This window comes from Lampris incognitus, chromosome 6, assembly GCF_029633865.1.
Source record: "Lampris incognitus isolate fLamInc1 chromosome 6, fLamInc1.hap2, whole genome shotgun sequence".
Lineage (NCBI taxonomy): Eukaryota > Metazoa > Chordata > Actinopteri > Lampriformes > Lampridae > Lampris > Lampris incognitus.
In genome coordinates, this window is record NC_079216.1 from 66,074,851 (window position 1) to 66,093,729 (window position 18,879).

The window sequence follows — 18,879 nt, forward strand, 5'->3', positions numbered from 1 at the left end:
TGTGATGGTCTGGGGTTGCTTTGGTGCTGGTAAGGTGGGAGATTTGTACAGGGTAAAAGGGATTCTGAATAAGGAAGGCTATCACTCCATTTTGCAACGCCATGCCATACCCAGTGGACAGCGCTTGATTGGAGCCAATTTCATCCTACAACAGGACAATGACCCTAAACACACCTCCAAATTGTGCAAGAACTATTTAGAGCAGAAGCAGGCAGCTGGTATTCTATCGGTAATGGAGTGGCCAGCGCAGTCACCAGATCTGAACCCCATTGAGCTGTTGTGGGAGCAGCTTGACTGTATGGTACGCAAGAAGTGCCCATCCAACCAATCCAACTTGTGGGAGCTGCTTCTGGAAGCGTGGGGTGCAATTTCTCCAGATTACCTCAACAAATTAACAGCTAGAATGCCAAAGGTCTGCAATGCTGTAATTGCTGCAAATGGAGGATTCTTTGACGAAAGCAAAGTTTGATGTAAAAAAAATCTTATTTCAAATACAAATCATTATTTCTCACCTTGTCAATGTCTTGACTCTATTTTCTATTCATTTCACAACATATGGTGGTGAATAAGTGTGACTTTTCATGGAAAACACAAAATTGTTTGGGTGATCCCAAACTTTTGAACGGTAGTGTATATATATATATATATATATACACACATATAGATAGATAGATAGATAGATATAGATATATATATACTGCACACCTGTGGTCAAACTACATATTGTACACCCCTTTATACTGCACACCTGTGGTCACACTACATATTGTACACCACTTTATACTGCACACCTGTGGTCACACTACATATTGTACACCACTTTATACTGCACACCTGTGGTCACACTACAAAAAAGCAAGCTTACAGAGGCTTCAAGTAGCTTCTAGTGATGCTATGAGAATACTACTAAAAAGCCCTAGATGGTGTAGCGCAGGTGAAATGTGTGTGGCTGCAGGAGTCAGTATCTTTCAGGCTCTTCTAAGAAAGCTCATGTATAAATGTATTTGCCGGCTCAGTGACTCTGATAATGTAATCGTCAAGTTTAACTAATATAAGATTCAGTGCCACACGCTACCAATCCCGGCAGTGGGACCCCTGGTAGAGCTGCAGCCTCCTTATAAGACACTGACTTGTTCCATTTGTGTTATTTTATTGTGTTTACTCTGTGTATGGTCTAGGGTTCGTCTTTTACCTGTCTGTCTTTGTCTGTTATGGACCCCGAGTCTGCAATAAAGTTCTGAATTGAATTGAATTGAATAAATAAATAAAAAGGAATGATTCCTTATTTTAAGGAACGGTTGGCAACCCTAGCCAGAACCAAGCCATAGCAATGCCGCATGTGCCACATATTTGCCAAAGGTGGCCCATATTTGCTATTGTACACGTGGGCCACTTCAGGCTGACATCCATGTCATCAGGGCCAGAAGAAGGCCATCAGTGCTGCATCATTGCATGAAGTGGCCCACATCCGGATGCTATCTGGGACAGTACAGTGGCCATTCTTTCAAGGACATCCTGGTAGGGAGGAACGCTGCTTTGAATGGGGAGTCAAAGAGGCCATCTATGTGAAGAGGAAACGAACATCCCCGAACTGGGGGGGACGGGGGGACGGGGGTAAGAGTACATCTGTCACCAGCTTACAATGCTGTGATTTCCCAACCCTCTGTGAACAGTACACACGGCCATCGTAACTCTAGTTAATGCTCACATCTATTCTGCATATGAAACTGGTTGTTGGTTTGGGTCGTTATGCCACTGTGTTGTTTATGGGGGGGGGGGGGTACCTGAAGTCAGGTGAGACTGAAGAGGTCACTTAGATGATGATGAAACGTTTCTCTCAATAAACGTTGTGTCCGGATGAACTGACTCAACTTCCTGTGATTTTCTTACCTGATTATTGAGCATGCAGACATACACAGAACAGTTTGTCTTACATTTTATTTTCAAAGTAATGTCATAAGAGTTAATGCAGAATATGTCATCATATAGACACTTGCTACACACTGCTATCACATCACTGAAATTAAGCCAAGTCACATCTAAAACCACGTATGACAAGGGGCTGCCTTGTCATGCATTTCATGCAGAAGTTGAGTTCTTCCAGTTTATCAGAGCACTCGGCATATTTGCACAAAAGAACGCACATCCAAAAGTCAGTCTTCGAACGGTCAGACAGAATATTTATGAAAACGATGATGAAATCAATGGGAGGTCACTGAAAGGTGACTGATGCACATGGCAGCTGTCCATCCCACCTCTGCTGTTGTTTTGGTAAGACTTGGTAAAGGTCACTCACTTTATTACTTGCAAAGCCAGGCATTGCCATGTTGCTTTCACTTCCTTTTGAGCTGTCTCATTTAAAAAAAAAACCCACAATGTTGACCTGATGGCGAGACATGTCATGTTTCTTGTCAGTAAGGCACTCGTGTTGGTGCAGTACTCCACACAGTGGTGGTGGAGCATGCCATTATGGATTGTCCATTTAACATGGGGATACTCTTGTAAGGTGGTTGGTACACAACAGGTCTTTAAGGAGGAGGGGCTGCAGAAATGTGAAAACGGAAGTCTGCAGGCATAGTGCTCATGTTTGTGGAAAGCTCTGCTGTATCAAAACAGTTATGGAAAACACCTGAGCAGATGAGGGATTATGGGATACTGATTTTTCTAAAAGTTTTAGCTGCATGTAACCAATTATGAGGTAAAAACATCCAGCCTGAGTAAACCCGCTTAATCTTGCACACTGAACATCATACCGTAGAGAAAAACACTCACATCCTAACGCAGCAAGTTTCTTACAAGGTGAAAATATTCTGATCCCAAAGGCACAAGCAGACAACAATAGCACAGCACTTCTAACATCCTTCATACATTCGTGGCCTGACCCCCCCCCCCCCCACCCTGTTTCCCCCAACTGTATCCGCCAGTTACCCCACTCACGAGACATCCCAGTCACCCATCCCTGCTCCAGCCCCTCTGCCGAGCCAGGGAGGGCTGCAGACTACCACATGCCTGTGGAGTCGCCAGCCGCTTCTTTTCACCTGACAGTGAGGAGTTTCACCAGGGGTACGTAACACTATTCCCCCCCAGCAGCCCCCCCCCCCCCGAACAGGCGCCCCGACAGACCAGAGGAGGTGCTAGTGCAGCGACCAGGACACATACTCACATCTGGCTTCCCACCCGCAGACACGGCCAATTTTGTCTGTAGGGACGCCCGACCAAGCCGGAGGTAACACGGGGATTCGAACCGGCGATCCCCGTGTTGGTAGACAATGGAATACACCGCCACGCCACCCGGACGCCCTCGTGGCCTGATCTTAACAGGAATGACAGATTCTGATGCATCACTTGACATGTTTCTTACCACAATCGACAGATATGGGAATGTCAGGCCGAGGAATGGTGCACCGTGTCTTCCTAGCCAACCTTTCACATGTGTTTATAGAGTGCATGTCCAGCATTCAATGAATAAATCTGCGTTCTGAGTCCCAGTGAAGTCCCTACAGTCCCTATATAGACATCCTGCGGTCAAGTCTTTTGAGCTAATTTTTGTACGGCCGATTCAGTCACAAGCAATGAATAGCTTCTTTCATTCCACAGGACACACAGAAAGGTCCACAGCTGATAGCCGGTTGCAGTCCACGAGACATTTCACATAATATAGTCCCTCAACTTGATCGATATTCCTTTAAGAACATTCTCTGTTTTTCTCACGTTAACATGAAATGTTTACTGCGACCCCACCGACAGACCTAAAGAATTCTTACAAACTATACCAGGGCCATTTCTAGTGGAAACTGCTGAATAACGACCAAAATGTGACCAATTTCTTAAAAAGTACACAGAAGACAACTCTACTACTGTTCTGTTAATCTACACAAGTTCACACCTCCATGTACTCCATCTGAGAACGACGGGCTGCGGCAGGTATCTATTAAAACATTCAGCAAATGGTTATATGCTGGAACAGAAACACTTCTCTACATATTGCTGAATGCGACATGATGACGGGTCCTGGCTGGCTGCAGGAAAGGCCAGGGCTCGATTCCCTGAGCGGTAGTAAACTGTGGTAGTGCCAATGTCACAAACTACATTACAGTCTAACTATGTTAACATATATATTTCAACTAACAGAGTGCAAAAATACCTTGTGTATGAACGCACAGATATCTAGCATGGAAAATAGAAAAGTGACAACGAGGGCAGAGGGGGAAAGCCACAGTTCACTTGATAAACTATGTCGGACAGAACTAAACTCTGCAGGTGAGTTCAGAAGCGGCATCGGTTAGAGGCGTCGCTGATTTCCTGAGCGGGACGTCGAGTTCATTCCACCGTTCAGACGCCAAAAGAGAAATGAGGTAAGGTCAAGTCGAGTGGAAATGAGATAAGCAAAAGAACGGCGTGCCGGACACGAACTGCGACGTAGGGCAGGGCCATGAGGTTTGGTTGAAGATCGGCGCCGGGGCTTCGGGTTTGCTGAGAGAAACTGTTTTAAGGAACACAAAGAGCACTTCCACATCCGGGATCAATTCTGAGGAGCAGGAAAACAGCATCTGTTTCCCGAGAGGGGTGCCGTGTAATTATACCGTCAAGAAGTGAGATGTTTTCACTTACTTTGCTATTCCCAGCAGGACAATGCCTCGGGATTTATGAACTTTCTTTGCAGCAACCTCTGCCTACTGGCTTGACACCAGCAACATAAATAAAAGGAACATTCCTTCCCACCAAACTAAGGTGCAATAGGAATGAATTTAGTAGAGGAACGGATTCTGTTCAAACTTCTTAGTTGCACATGAAAAAAAATGGACGAAATTCAGTTATTTTGCTTCCTTCCGTATTTCAGCTCTCTCTCTCTCTCTCTAACGTGTCACATCTTTGATCTGAGAGGGGCTGTGCTTAGGGAGCGGAGGAAGGCGTCTAAGGTGTCGACATACTCCTGAGGGTACCTTCTCATGTGCCCGGCGTGTGTTGAGTCCTCCCACTTCTTTGCCGTGACAGCCACCCCACGCTGCTGCCAGTAGCCAATAATCTCTTCCATGGCCCGTGGGTCGCTCATCGGATCGTTTTCGCAGAAGAAGAACAGTGCAGGCGCAGTGATGGGGTTATTCCGGAACACGTCGACGCTCGTGTCAAAGTAATCAACTGTTTGCTGTTTGAAGATGAAAAAGTAGAGCAGGCTAACTTGTTTCACCACTCGCTCCAAACGAGGGAAGACGGTCTTACCAAGGCCTGTAAAAGAAAAGGGGGATGTTAACATGTCGAATATCACGGTGCAAAATAAAAACTTCAACTGAATGAGTGAAATTATGCTACCCATTAAAACAGTGGTCTCTAAATGTGCTCCATCGAGAACAGCGTGAATGCAATCCTCCGTCCATCCATTATCGAAACCGCTTATCCTGCTCTCAGGGTCACGGAGATGCTGGAGCCTACCCCAGCAGTCATTGAGCAGCGGGTGGGGAGACACCCTGGACAGGCCGCCAGGCCCACACACACACACACACACACACACATATTCACATCTAGGGACAATCTAGTACGGCCGATTCACCTGACCTACATGTCTTTGGACTGTGGGAGGAAACCGGAGCCCCCGGAGGAAACCCACATAGACACGGGGGGAACATGCAAACTCCACACAGAGGACGACCCGGGACGACCCCCGAGGTTGGACTACCCCGGGGCTCGAACCCAGGATCTTGTGGCTGTGAGGCGACCGCTCTAACCACTGCACCACCGTGCCGCATGTATGCAATTCTCATTCCAACCGAATGGTGCGCCAACAGATTTCACCGGGTGTTTCACCATCGACGTGATTTAATGCCCATCTGACAAGCAGTTGACACAACCACAAAACCCGAAAAACAGAGCACACATTTGATTGTTTGCCAAAAACAAAAGAAAAACACAGATGTGATTGTTTCACTTGGAATTTTTACACACATTGGGGGGAAAAGCATGAGGGTGTCATGACTCGCGTCTCTGACTGAATGAGTCGTGGTTTCGGGGCCATTTTCAAATTCAAACCAAGCCTTACTCAAATCTATGTAGCCATTTCACTTCACTACCCTGTTGCTATAAAAGTAACAATCAACTCAACGTACAGCCGCATTTCTCGAAAAGACTGCGGTCACCATAAGCAAACTTCATGTGATGAACTGTATAGTCACAGTCCGGGGCTGGAAGAGGACGAGACAAGTGATGGCCGTCGCAGGCAAGGATATTTACTCATTGTACTCATAACTACACTAACAGTTCACATCTAAATCCCAAGTAATAGGCAACCTACAACACATTTGTGTTGCTCCACATGTGTACTGCTTCAGTAAACTCAGTGTTTAGTGTTGGGAGAAGAAATACGGTTGCAGTTGGGGAGGGTATCTTCCGTCAGCCTACGGCTTGCCTAGCTGGCACTTGAATCCATTCATGAATGGCTCTGAAAGTCCTCTTGGAAGCTGTACTGAACTGCTTGCATGCGACAGCTACCCGCTGTCCCATTCTCACCAACAACCGCTCCACATAAAAAACAAAAACACAGTCATCAGTTGCATCATCGTTCTCAACTTGTTGAGGCAGCAAATTTTTCAACCGCCAAATAAACTCTTTCAGATGAATGACTTTCTCGTTCACTTCTGATTTTAACCCGTCTGGACATTCTTTGATGATGCGTCCAACCAACCCATCCCCAGGGTGTGACTGGACAGAGGAATTTAACCACCGCTACAGTACAGGCTTTGCAACATACAATATGCAATATGCAGTATGCAGCACTGAAACATAAAGAAATATACCGACACGTCTTAAATTTAATGGCGTCCCCTTTAAAACATCAGGGGGAGCTAAATGCAGTACATAGATTTCACTCAAAGGTTTGGACTGGATTTCAAAGAGAAAGAAACCCCCATCACAACTGGGGAAAGCCATATCACCATGTTGGTATTTCAATGTGTGAAAAGTCAAAGTGAATGAGGCGCTAAATGCACACGTTGGAAAACAATCAAACGCGTACACTGCACTTCAACATAATTGATCGTGCTGAAATATATCCTTCCACTTTTGATGAGAATATCAGTGAGGGGAGTTGTACCATAGTTTTAGAAAAAACACTCTCAGGCTAGCACATGATTGATCAAGCCACTGTGTGACATGTATTTTCCAATGCATTTCTTTGCTTGGCAGCTGCTAGTTCACAGCGATATTTAATATAATTTAATTAGTATATATCTTGCCCTGTGATGGCCTGGCGGCCTGTCCAGGGTGTCTCCCCGCCTGCCGCCCAATGACTGCTGGGATAGGCTCCAGCATCCCTGCGACCCTGAGAGCAGGATAAGTGGTTTGGATGATGGACGGATGGATGATCGTGCCTGTTGTATTTTGTGTATGAACAAATTGTGTTCAATATTTCACAAGTGTTTGGTTGGTGTGAAAACCCGGCTCTCTCAGCAGCACAGAGTTGGGGACCGGTGTAACAAACTAACCTATAGCCATTTTCTCCAGAGAGCCCACCACCAAGCTGTCATAGACGTGGCCTCTGATCCTCTGAGTCAGGCCCTGGTACCTCCGCACGTCCCGGGACACGTTCACCAGCAGCTGAGCAAACGTGTATCCGCCCACAGAGAAGGCGTGCACGAGCAGCGGGCGTGACGCAAAGCGCTCGCTGTGCAGCAACTCCAGGAGCTGCGCTCCGTTTTCCAGCCCCCAGCGTGGCCACAGGAAGTCTTTGACCTAGACCAGAGAGAGAGACAGACAGACAGAGAGAGAGAGAGAGACAGAGAGAGACATAGAGAGAGAGACAGAGAGAGAGAGACAGAGAGAGAGACAGAGAGAGACAGAGAGACAGAGAGAGAGAGACAGACAGAGAGAGACAGAGAGACAGACAGACAGAGAGAGAGAGACAGAGAGAGAGAGAGAGACAGAGAGAGAGAGTTAATGCTCCACCACTATCAGCTTGTTTGCTGACACAACATCAAGGGCTCACTAGCAGAGAAGATACCGTATTTCCTGGACTATAAGTCACTGTTGTTTTTTCAACTCCCCTTGCTTGTCCTGCTATTTGGGTTATACTCAATCGCGTGACTTTTTCATGGTAGAGGCTAGTTCCAGTCGATGCAGAGAACGGTCAACTGAGCATGCGCAAGTACTCGTTGCCTCCGTTGGTTGGTTAAGGTTAGGGTTAGGGTTAAAGTTAGCTAATCAGACACAGAGTAGGGGCGGGTCTTCCTAGAATCCCAGCGCCAGGATGCTTACGCAGGGCGTGTGGAGGCATGGGAGAGGCATTTCGCGCGTGCTCAGTTGACCGTTCTCTACCCCATTTCCGTCCTCTGCAACGATGGGAACTGGCCTCCATCCTTTTTCATTGACAACGACAGCTCCGCCATGTCGGAGGACAGAGAGACCTCAGCAACCACTGTTTACACTCCAAGTTCTCGTTCTCTGCGCAGAAATTAACCATTGGAAGATATCGAGGCAGGGTAGCTATTCTGTATGAATCAGACCTGGGAACCGATTCTGTCCACTCCGTTTAGAACACGTTTGGCATCGCGCAGCGCAATCCCGTTGCCCTCCAACATGGCGGACGTGTTGCCGTCACGTGATTTGTGACGTAATACGAGACGAACCCACGTGCCAAAGCGATTTATATAATGTAATTTGTCAAACGAATACGCTGCATTACTACTGAGGCCACTAGATGGCACTGTTTAACCTCACGACTCAATTGAAAATACTGTACCACCATTTAAACGTGACGTACACCAAAGCGACTTGTGTTTTGGTTTTTCTCACAACAACGTGTTTTTTTGTTGAGTGCGACTTATACTCCGGTGCGACTAGTAGTCCAGGAAATACGGTAAAGTGGGGCCCAAGAACCACGTGCGAGCCTCGGTTTGTATTAACTATCAACTTGGAAATACTCAGAAGACCTTGCCCCCACTGATAAATATATACCACACACACACACACACACACACACACACACACACACACACAACCTCTTCAAGGCACAACGAAAACAAATATCAACAAGAAAAACTGCCACACCTCTCCTTAAAACCCTGGTTCCCAAATGTCTTGATGCTCAGTAATCCAGTAAGAAAGGTGAACCAGTTCATCTGGACACAACGTTTATTGACAGACACGTTTCATCATCATCTAAGTGACCTCTCCAGTCTCACCTGACTGCAGGTATCCCACCCTTATAAACAATACGGGGGCATAATGTTTTTGGTCGTTATGCCCCCGTATTGTTTAGAAGGGTGAGATACCTGCAGTCAGCACAGTGGTGCAGTGGTTAACACGATCGCCTCACAGCAAGAAGGTCCTGGGTTCGAGCCCCGGGGTAGTTCAACCTTGGGGGTCGTCCTCTGTGTGGAGTTTGCATGTTCTCCCCATGTCTGTGTGGGTTTCCTGCAGGTGTCCCGGTTTCCTCCCACAGTCCAAAGACATGTAGGTCAGGTGAATTGGCTGAACTAAATTGTCCCTAGGTGTGTGTGTGTGTGTGTGTGTGTGTGTGTGTGTGTGGGCCTGTACAGGGTGTCTCCCCACCTGCCGCCCAGTGACTGCTGGGATAGGATCCAGCATCCCTGCGACCCTGGTTGGGATAAGCAGCTTGGAGAATGGATGGATGGATGGATGCAGTCAGTTGAGACTGAACAGGTCACTTAGATGATAATGAAACGTTTCTCCCAATAAACGTTGTTTCAACCTTCTTTCTTTGATTAGTGGTTCCCAAACTTTTGCAGATAAACATATTTTCAAGCCCCCCCCCCGCTCCATACACCCACATGCACACTCTCAGACACATCCTTTGCCTGCTAAGTTATTTGAATCATTGTAATTAATGCAGAGCTGCAACTCCAGTGTGTGACACCTTACTGGGAAGAAGAAAACAAAACTAAATAAGGAACAAGTCACTTCTAGATTGGAAGCATTAGAAGTGACACTGCAGCATGTACATGCTCTAAAATTTCACTGTGCAACAACAGTCATTGTTTTCAACAGATTTTCTCAAAATCAACTCGCCTCGGGCGCACCGTGGGTCTGGATGGTTTTTGTTTGCTAATTAGCCTTCTTCTTCTTCTGTGTTGTTTTTCGGCGGACGGCATCCACAAACGTCACAAACGTCACGTTGCATTACCATCATTAGCTGGACTGTAACAGTGCAAACTATTTATAATGTCCACCCCAAGTGACGTACATTAGCCTTGCCTGCCCTTTTAATCCACCCCCCCTCCCATTTGGGAATCACTGCCTTAAAATAAGTCTATGCCCTTTTTTTAGTTTTTAAAGTCTAGTATTAAATATGAAAGGCCTACCCAGTGGTTAATTTTAGTAACATCCCAGCTCATTAAATTTTCAAATAATGCATCAGTTGTGTGTTGTGGCTTAGGAAGTCTACGTCACGGGGCGGTACAAGTACATCACCATGCAGCCACAGTGGACAATTACATCCATTGTGTCCCCTGTAATCACTAATCTAATATTACTTTCTAAAAGTGGCGGTTGTTGGAAATACTTGGATTTAGTTCTGGTTTTGCTTCTAAAGCCGGTTACAGCACTGTCTGTTCCTATTTGGGTGATTGCCCTACCACATTTCACGGGTCTGAACCAACACCGTCTAAATGCCAAATGAAGTAAGTCTTTCGAAGTCCTCAATTAATGGAATATCTGTAATCATGGGCGTAGAAAACGCAGCACAGCGATGAAACATACACAAACATGCATGTGTGTGTGTTGTTCGGTTCAGCCGAACTGAAAATCTGGCAACCCTGATTGTCACCAGTTAGCAATGGATGAGTGGCTAAGCAAGTGGACATGGCACAAGCCGCAAACATGTTATAATGCAAGAATCTACTACTACTACTACTACTACTACTTTTGGCTACTCCTGTTAGGGGGCGCCACAGCGGATCATCCGTTTCCATCTCTTCCTGTCCTCTGCATCTTCCTCTGTCACACCAGCCACCTGCATGTCCTCCCTCACCACATCCATAAACCTCCTCTTTGGCCTTCCTCTTCTCCTCTTCCCTGGCAGCTCCATATTCAGCATCCTTCTCCCAGTATACCCAGCATCTCTCCTCCACACATGTCCAAACCATCTCAATCTTGCCTCTCCTGCTTTGTCTCCAAAGTGCCCAACCTGAGTGGTCCCTCTAATATACTCGTTCCTAATCCTGTCCTTCTTCGTTACTCCCAGTGAAAATCTTATCATCTTCAACTCTGCCACCTCCAGCTCCACCTCCTGTCTTTTCGTCAAGTGCCACTGTCCCCAAACCATATAACCAGTTATCATGCAAGAATCAATGGTCAAAATGGCAAAACAGTAAATAGACTGCATTTTATGTAGCGCTTTTCTAGCTGCAACAGCCACTGCTTTACAATTAATGAATGCACACATTCTTCACCCACGCACACTCATGAAACCTCGGTGTTCTGTGTTCACTGGAATGCGGAGAGACCGGGGATGGGACAATAGAAACAGTAATATAAAATTAGAAGCATGGACAAAGTCCTATGCTTATCTTACCTCACTTTCCACCATGAGTATATCATAGCCAGCGCGGACGTAGATTTCACAATATTTGGCCAAGGCTTGGGGTCGCGCTCCCAACCAGGGCAGCATTAACAAAAGGGGTTTCGAGTCTGCGAGGCCTGAGGTCTGATTTCTGGAAGCAGGAGACACCGACTCATTAAGATAGAAGGTGACATTTTTACTCAGGCGGTGAGCAGTAACCGCACTGCTAATGGTGGCCCTTGTCAGCATATTAACAGCTGGGGAGCAACCCCCAGAGGTAGATGAGCAAGGCACTGACGACAGGATCTGCAGGAGAGAAAAGAGAGATACAGAACTGAAGGTACACAGGTTTAAAAAAAACTGATGTTATAAAAAGCAAGTTTGGCTTAATCTATCACTGCTTGTCCCTGCTGTAGACTTTCTGAGAATTAGGGTCTGTCCTTGTTTCTTAAAGGCAAAAAGCTATTTTTGTGTCTCACAGATTGAGATGACAGGTATAATGGCTCCTATAGTTGCCATGAGGCATTGATAAAAACATGAATCCGCTCTCTTGGCAGGGGTGCCACTAGGGATATTGGACCCCATGGATTGATATGACATTGACAAAATGAGTTATTAACCTAACATTCTAATAACCCTTATGGCATCACTGACCTGAGCTAAATATTTGGTAGAAGTCAGATTTCCCAGCTGGAAATGTGTAGATGTGTTTCTATAAGGAGTTGAATCAAGTGCAACTGGACTTGGTATATATCCGTGAAGACGTTTCGCCTCTCATCCAAGAGCAGTGTTTCTCAACCCAGTCCTCAAGGAACCCCTATCCTGCAGATTTTCTTTGCAATCCTGAATAGGTACCTGTTTGTAGTTATTCAACTAATCAGCAATGAATGTCTGAGTTTGCACACCTTGTATAATTAAGTGCTATGAGATGACTGGTTGAGTAAGTACAAGCAGGGCTACAATGAAAATCTGCAGGATAGGGGTTCCTTGAGGACTGGGTTGAGAAACACCGTCCAAGAGGCTTCCTCAGTTCGAGCCTTTCTGACTAGACAGTATAGTGAAACTCATGACAGTATACAGGCATACTTTATGGCATAAATCGCGACAGGTAAAGTCATGTCGCAACCAATTAGTGGAATTTATAGCATTGTAGCGAATTCGGGGGGGGGGGGGGCAACCACTGGAACTGCCGCAGCGCGAACCCGTGGCTCGCGCATCATGGGAGACATCGTCAATAGCTTGACTAAAGGGTCCGACCCGTTAGCCCTCTACTTTATCCATGCACGTTGCAGTATTAAACCAGCAGCAGCTGCAAATATGTTGGCAAATGACCCGTTGCTATAGCTGCAGCTCCAACAACGAGGATACCTGCCAGAAACAGTCTCTCGGGCAACATCCCCAAACTCTCCAGGTCGCTTCAGATTTCACTATGGCCATTCTCGTAAAGGAACGCCCAGTAGGTGACCGCCTAACCCTAATTTTAACCTAACCTCAACCTTTATCATATAAACAAAATCTGGCCATAACAAATTAGCTAATCCTACAACTCAGACTGAGCTATAACACGTTCTTTTGTATTTCACAAAACACAAAATAAGAAAAAAATAATAATAAATGTAAACGGTTAATTTCTTACCCGGTGCGGGATTCGATACGAAGTGTCCTGCACCACAAGGCGACATCGCTAACCGCTCGGCTAAAGGGTGAGACCCGTTAGCTAGGGGCTAACGTGTCTTATTATCAGTTTACAATAAATATAGCCGCAAACGGGGATTAACGGGGTCCAAGCAGTATTGCAGCTGACAATTCTGAAGGCGGGAATGGGCGTGTTAGATTCGGGAGCTCAGAAGGAATCAGAGGAGAAAGGAATTTCTCAAAAATTCCCTACAGAGCCCGAGATATAACCCAAAACGTAAATGTGCTTATTGTAGCGCCCCGTGTGTCCGATCTGTTTCACGTTTGCTACATGGCTTCTATGTGCCACAACAAACAAACCTGTCAAGTTTCATGAAGGTCGGCCATTCACACTAGCAAATATTAGCTCCTGAATTTTGATTGGCTGTTTGGCGGCCGTTCCGGTAATCCAGCCAATCGGCACTTTAGCGAATGTAGCCAAACAGGTCCAAGTATAAGTATGCCACATTTCAGATTTTTAGCTCGAGCGGTTTTGGAGATATGGACATGTGGCGGTTGTAGCGTCCTCTATGGACGAAATTTCACAAAATTTGGCGTACTTCCAAAGAACGTTGTGGCGATTGTGCGTGACAAGTTTCGTTAAGTTTGGACGATCACATCACTAGATACAGGCATCATCCGCTGGAAACAACGATAACCGGTTACTTTCTTGCCCGGTGCGGGATTCGATACGGGGTGTACTGCACCACAAGGCGACGTCACCAACCCCTTCGGCTAAAGGGTCAGACCCGTTAGCTAGGGGCTAACGTGTCTTATTAGTAGTTTACACAACAATAATAATAAAAATCCTTAGGGGCAAAAAACAAAACAATAGGGGTCTCCGTAGCTGTCGCTGCTTGGACCCCTAATAAAAGGACAACATGGCCTAACCGCAGCCTGATCCTACCCTAATCGCAACCGATAGCTAGCTAACCTGTTTCCATGCGAAGGTTTTTGTTTGGCTAAGGGGGGACAGATTTCTACGGGCAAACAGGGTTACACATAACACCGGCTTCTGCGTAAACACAAGTCAGATGTGGGATGGGTAACCTTGGCCAACTACGCATGTCAAGACACGCAGGAACTGGACACGGGTGACTTCCGCCGGAGAGTTTCGCGGTAAAGCCATTTCTGTTCTACACGTTGGCACACAGGCGGTTCCGGTAAGCCAAAGCGCCGCGATTACGCAAAGAAGTTCATATCTGAGAAAAGACGCACGGACCAAATTTGTACCGGATATGCTGGAGGACGGCTACTCTCTTAAAAAAAAAAGAAAAAAGAACGAACTTAAAAGCCCCATCCGTCCACCTTTTTTTTTTTTTGATAAGACAATTAACTTTGAAAATTACTTTCACGGCGCTTCCGGTCCGCGTCTGGGTACCACTGGCTGATTTGACGCCGGCGGCCCCTCGGGTCTCTGGCTTCCCACGCACCCTCCCGAGCCGCGGGGACGGTCTCAGAAGTACACCACCGACGTATGGCGCTAGGAAAAGAATGACGACAGCGCTTTAAAAAAGCTGCGCCTGACATCGTTACAGCCCACTATAATCTAATCTTCCTCTATCCTCAGACCCGCACCAAATCCCGCCCCCCCTCCAAACAAAACTCGCCGAGAAAACGCTTTTTTCTTTTATTTTTATCGTTACGAGTTTGACGAGAGCCCCTAAACAGCCCCCCCCCCCGCCAATGACGCGCCCCCTACAACGCCCGCATCCTTCCGGCGGCAATTCCGCGAGCGATTGTTTTCTAACAGTCTTGTCGCCTTAACTTGATACGTAACACCGATTCCCTTTACCGTCGGGCCAACTGGCTCGGCGTGCCCGTCCAAAAGCGTCCAAGTATTTCTTAAAGCCCTTGCCTTGGTCCGTTTAGAAGCCGGCTTGGTCCCGATCCCCCCGCGCCGTGTGGTCCGGTCCGGTCCGGTCCGGGCTGCTCCTCCGCACACGCGCTGCTTTACTATGGTTACAAATCAGCCCAAACTGGTTCTCCTCTCTTCTTCTTCTTCTTCTTGATGTCGGCGGACGTCAACTCCCGGAGGTCACACACGTGCGTTCTTCTCGGGACCTCCTCCATTACTGGAAATGACGAAGAAGAAGAAGAAGAAGAAAGTAGGTTAAACGGTGGACTTGACGTACGTAACTGTATTGACACGATCGGATTTCACGCCGCGCCGGTTCTGCAGCAGCATTCCCCCTGACTACAGGAATGCTGGCACACAGCTAAAGAAAACTCTCCACAATCACTGATCTATATCAAATATATCTCAACTATACATACATACATACATACATATATACATATATATGTGTGTGTGTGTGTGTGTATATATATATGACTGTGTATATATCATATACATTGTGTATTAAACACTACTGTGGCGAACGTAGAAGCAAGGACAAAGGTAACTGCAGCCCCTTTTCTGAACTCACACAGAAACAACAACTTACAGAAATGTGACGCAATACATGGGCGTCATCTACTCGAACAACCAGTTGGGTAACACTTCGGTATGGGGAACGTAGTCACCATTAATTAGGTGCTTATTAGCATGGAAATTAGCAACATATTGGCCCTTAATTGGTCATTATTACGTACTCATTACTGCCTTATTCTGCATGGCCTTATTGTACAACCAGTAAGCCATTAACTATGAGTTTTCCCTCTATAACCTCAGAAGTATTGCTTATTAGTAGTACCATCTCAATATGCTTTGCTTAGTATGGCCTTTATAAGGTGGTAGTACCACAAGAAGAGTTATTCTCCCTTACTAGCACTTAATGAATATGCTCTGTTCTTACATAACAACACACACAACTACAAGTGTTCATAGTGTTACATTACTGTACATTAAGTTTTTGTTACTTAGAATATGTTCCCCATACTAAAGTGGCGTCTTGATCATTACTAATTCACTAGTAATTAAGTTTTTTTATGTTCCCCATACTAAAGTGGCATCTTGATCATTACTAATTCACTAGTAATTAAGCTTTTTTTACTTAGAATATGTTCCCCATACTAAAGTGTTACTCAAAGTTGTTCAGGGTTTCAGTTCCAAGGTTACACAACACAACAGAATGACAACTACAATTACACCACAACAAATAGTAATCACATAAACACATAAAACCACATAAACAACTTACAAAACATTTGATAACAACTGACAATCTGCACGCAGTGCCTGATGGGTAAACCAGGACGATTGGCACAATTCTGATGGGGTAGCAACTTCGCTACAATATATTGTAACGTGCATGGATAAGTACTACTACTACTATATGATATATTGTATATCATATACAATATATGATATATTGTGTGTGTGTGTGTGTGTGTGTGTGTGTGTGTGTGTGTGTGTGTGTGTGTGTGTGTGTGTGTGTGTGTGTATAAATAATCCAGTGAGTCAAGTAAATTCTTTGAGAGGGTACAAGCCTGTTTCATGCCATAAGCAATCATCAGCTGTCAATTCATGCCCCCCCCCCCTTTTTGTTGAGCACTTCCCCTACCGTTGAGTGTTCCTTTTAACAAAGTTATATATATATATATATTATATATATGATGATATGATTTATTTTTAGTTTGGATATATGTGTCAGTTTGAATATGTGTGTTCTTGTCGTTCGTGGTGTGTTTCTGTCTGTATGTTGCATGGCTGTGGGCTGGGGGGAACCGGCATTTCGCTTCACCTCATGTGTGCAAGTACATGAGGTGAAATGACAAAGTGTTCCTGATTCCTGAATCCCGGTCACATGGGGGGGGGGTAAAATTGGCTATCTGGTCTTTTTTCTTTTTCTTTTTTTCCTAAAACGGACCCGCGCTTACTTTGCTCAGATACATGATCGTTACTTTTGATTTTTATAAATCGTTCGATTGTCGTTCATACAGAGTAAATATACAGGGCTACCCTTTCCTCTTAAACCACATGTGTGCTCAAACGATAGGACCAGTTTTTTTTTCTTTTTTGGAAGCCATGACTTCATTAAAATGCTGTTTAATTCTTCAAAAATCATGATACTGTGGTGACCCACATCTATATAACTAGAGACATTCACCTAAGAGGACGGCGTACCTTTAAGGGAAGAGGCGAGGGGTGAGATAATGCACTTCCGCTTCCGGTACACAGTTCAGTGTCGTTGTCGAATGTATGACATGCAAGGTTGGAGCTAGTAAACTACCTCGACTACGTCTACTCTCACGTCTCCTGTCTCATTGTTTTCTAACTCCACAATACAGCCGATCTCTTTTTCAAACACAGGAAGCTCGCACTGCAGTCGAGCATGTGTGTTTGTGCGTTCCAACGAATAAGCAGCAGCAGCAGCAAACCTTGCTTACGATCAACTTACGTAATGACTTCGTTGTGCACTTCTGCAAAACGTGTTGTCCTTGCCTGATCTGTGCCGGTTTACTCTGGAAGAATGGACCTGCTGGGCTACAGGACTTCCTGCCGTCACAGGTGCAGATGTTTACAGATGGTTGGGTTGGGTTGGGTTGGGTTGGGTTGGGTTGAATCGCATCGATTACAAAAGTTGTTCCAAATCAAACTGGATTTTGTTCCCATTTGAAACATTCTGAATAGAGGAAGAGACACGGTTTGCGTTGCTCATTGTCAAACAGGAGACGTGTCGTGGTTTCTGAAGGTAAGTGCCACATTGGACTGTGCTGAAGGCCGGTGAGAAGATTTGTCGCCGCTACTGTTTGGTTTTGAGTGAAAGTCAAGCAAGCAAATCGCCTTCCCTGCCTTCCCATTCCCAGATAGCAAAGCTGCTGCGGCCCGGACCCGTCCCACACCCGACACCTTCACCCGGCCCACATACCGCGTGGAATGATGGCACTTGGGCGGCCCGCTCCTGTTTGCCAGATCTGGGCCAGAACCAAGCCACAGCAATGCCGCATGTGCCACATATTTACCACAGGTAAATAGTTGATGTTTGCTTACTTCTGATCTTTCATCGTGACCTTACATTGCTTAGAGAGATGCCACACGTGCCACGTATTTGCCCAAGGTGGCCCATATGTGTTTTGTGATATTTGGGCCGCATTCACCATTTACCACCCGGGGCACACCCAGACCACACGTTGCCCAGAGCACCGCATCTTTGCCAAAAAAGGCCCACATTTGATTTGGCATAATTGAGCCATATTTACTATTATACATGTGGGCCACTTCTGGTTCACATCCATTTTGTCAGGGCCAGAAGAAGGCCACCAGTGCCGCATCATCGCCTGAAGTGGCCCACGCCCGGGTGCTGTCTGGTTTCAGCACAGGTCGTGCATATGACCTAGCAGACACGACACACCGCTGAGATGGACGTGCAAGCCTTTGCAAGCCGTGGTCCTCCAGAAACCTCTTCTCTGGGATGCTTTACATAGATTTTACGCGGGGTTACTGAGACGCAAGTCCCGGCCTTTTGTCGGGGCGTCCGGGTAGCGTAGCGGTCTATTCCGTTGCCTCCCAACACGGGATCGTCGGGTCGAATCCCCGTGTTGCCTCCGGCTTGGTCGGGCGTCCCTACAGACACAACTGGCCGTGTCTGTGGGTGGCAAGTCGGATGTGGGGGTTTGTCCTGGTCACTGCACGAGCGCCTCCTTTGGTCGGTCGGGGCGCCCCCTGGATTGGCAGGGAGGGGATGGAGCAGCGACCGAGACGGCTCAGAAAGAGCGGGTTAATTGGCCAGATCCAGCCGGGGAGGAAAAGG

At 46.3% G+C, this 18,879-nt stretch overlaps 1 protein-coding gene across 1 annotated transcript; it reads right to left on the reverse strand.

The window, feature by feature from the left end:
- Positions 1-4,491: 4,491 nt before the first annotated feature.
- si:dkey-5i3.5 (uncharacterized protein LOC565091 homolog) lies at positions 4,492-15,129 on the reverse strand. The gene is made up of 4 exons (XM_056282532.1): positions 15,042-15,129; positions 11,522-11,815; positions 7,476-7,722; positions 4,492-5,226 (listed from the first exon to the last, which is right to left on the reverse strand). Exons 2-4 carry the CDS (start codon positions 11,756-11,758, stop codon positions 4,865-4,867), a joined length of 846 nt encoding a protein of 281 aa, XP_056138507.1. The 5' UTR covers positions 11,759-11,815; positions 15,042-15,129; the 3' UTR covers positions 4,492-4,864.
- Between the last annotated feature and the right edge of the window lie 3,750 nt (positions 15,130-18,879).

Bases quoted from the DNA above. Each gene is read 5' to 3' on its own strand.
- si:dkey-5i3.5 (XM_056282532.1), bottom strand. From the start codon at position 11,758: ATGCTGACAAGGGCCACCATTAGCAGTGCGGTTACTGCTCACCGCCTG. The intron at 7,723-11,521 runs GTAAGATAAGCA...TCTCTGGTCTAG, and splicing joins TACTCATGGTGGAAAGTGAG to GTCAAAGACTTCCTGTGGCC. The intron at 5,227-7,475 runs GTTAGTTTGTTA...TTTCTTTTACAG, and splicing joins TCTGGAGAAAATGGCTATAG to GCCTTGGTAAGACCGTCTTC.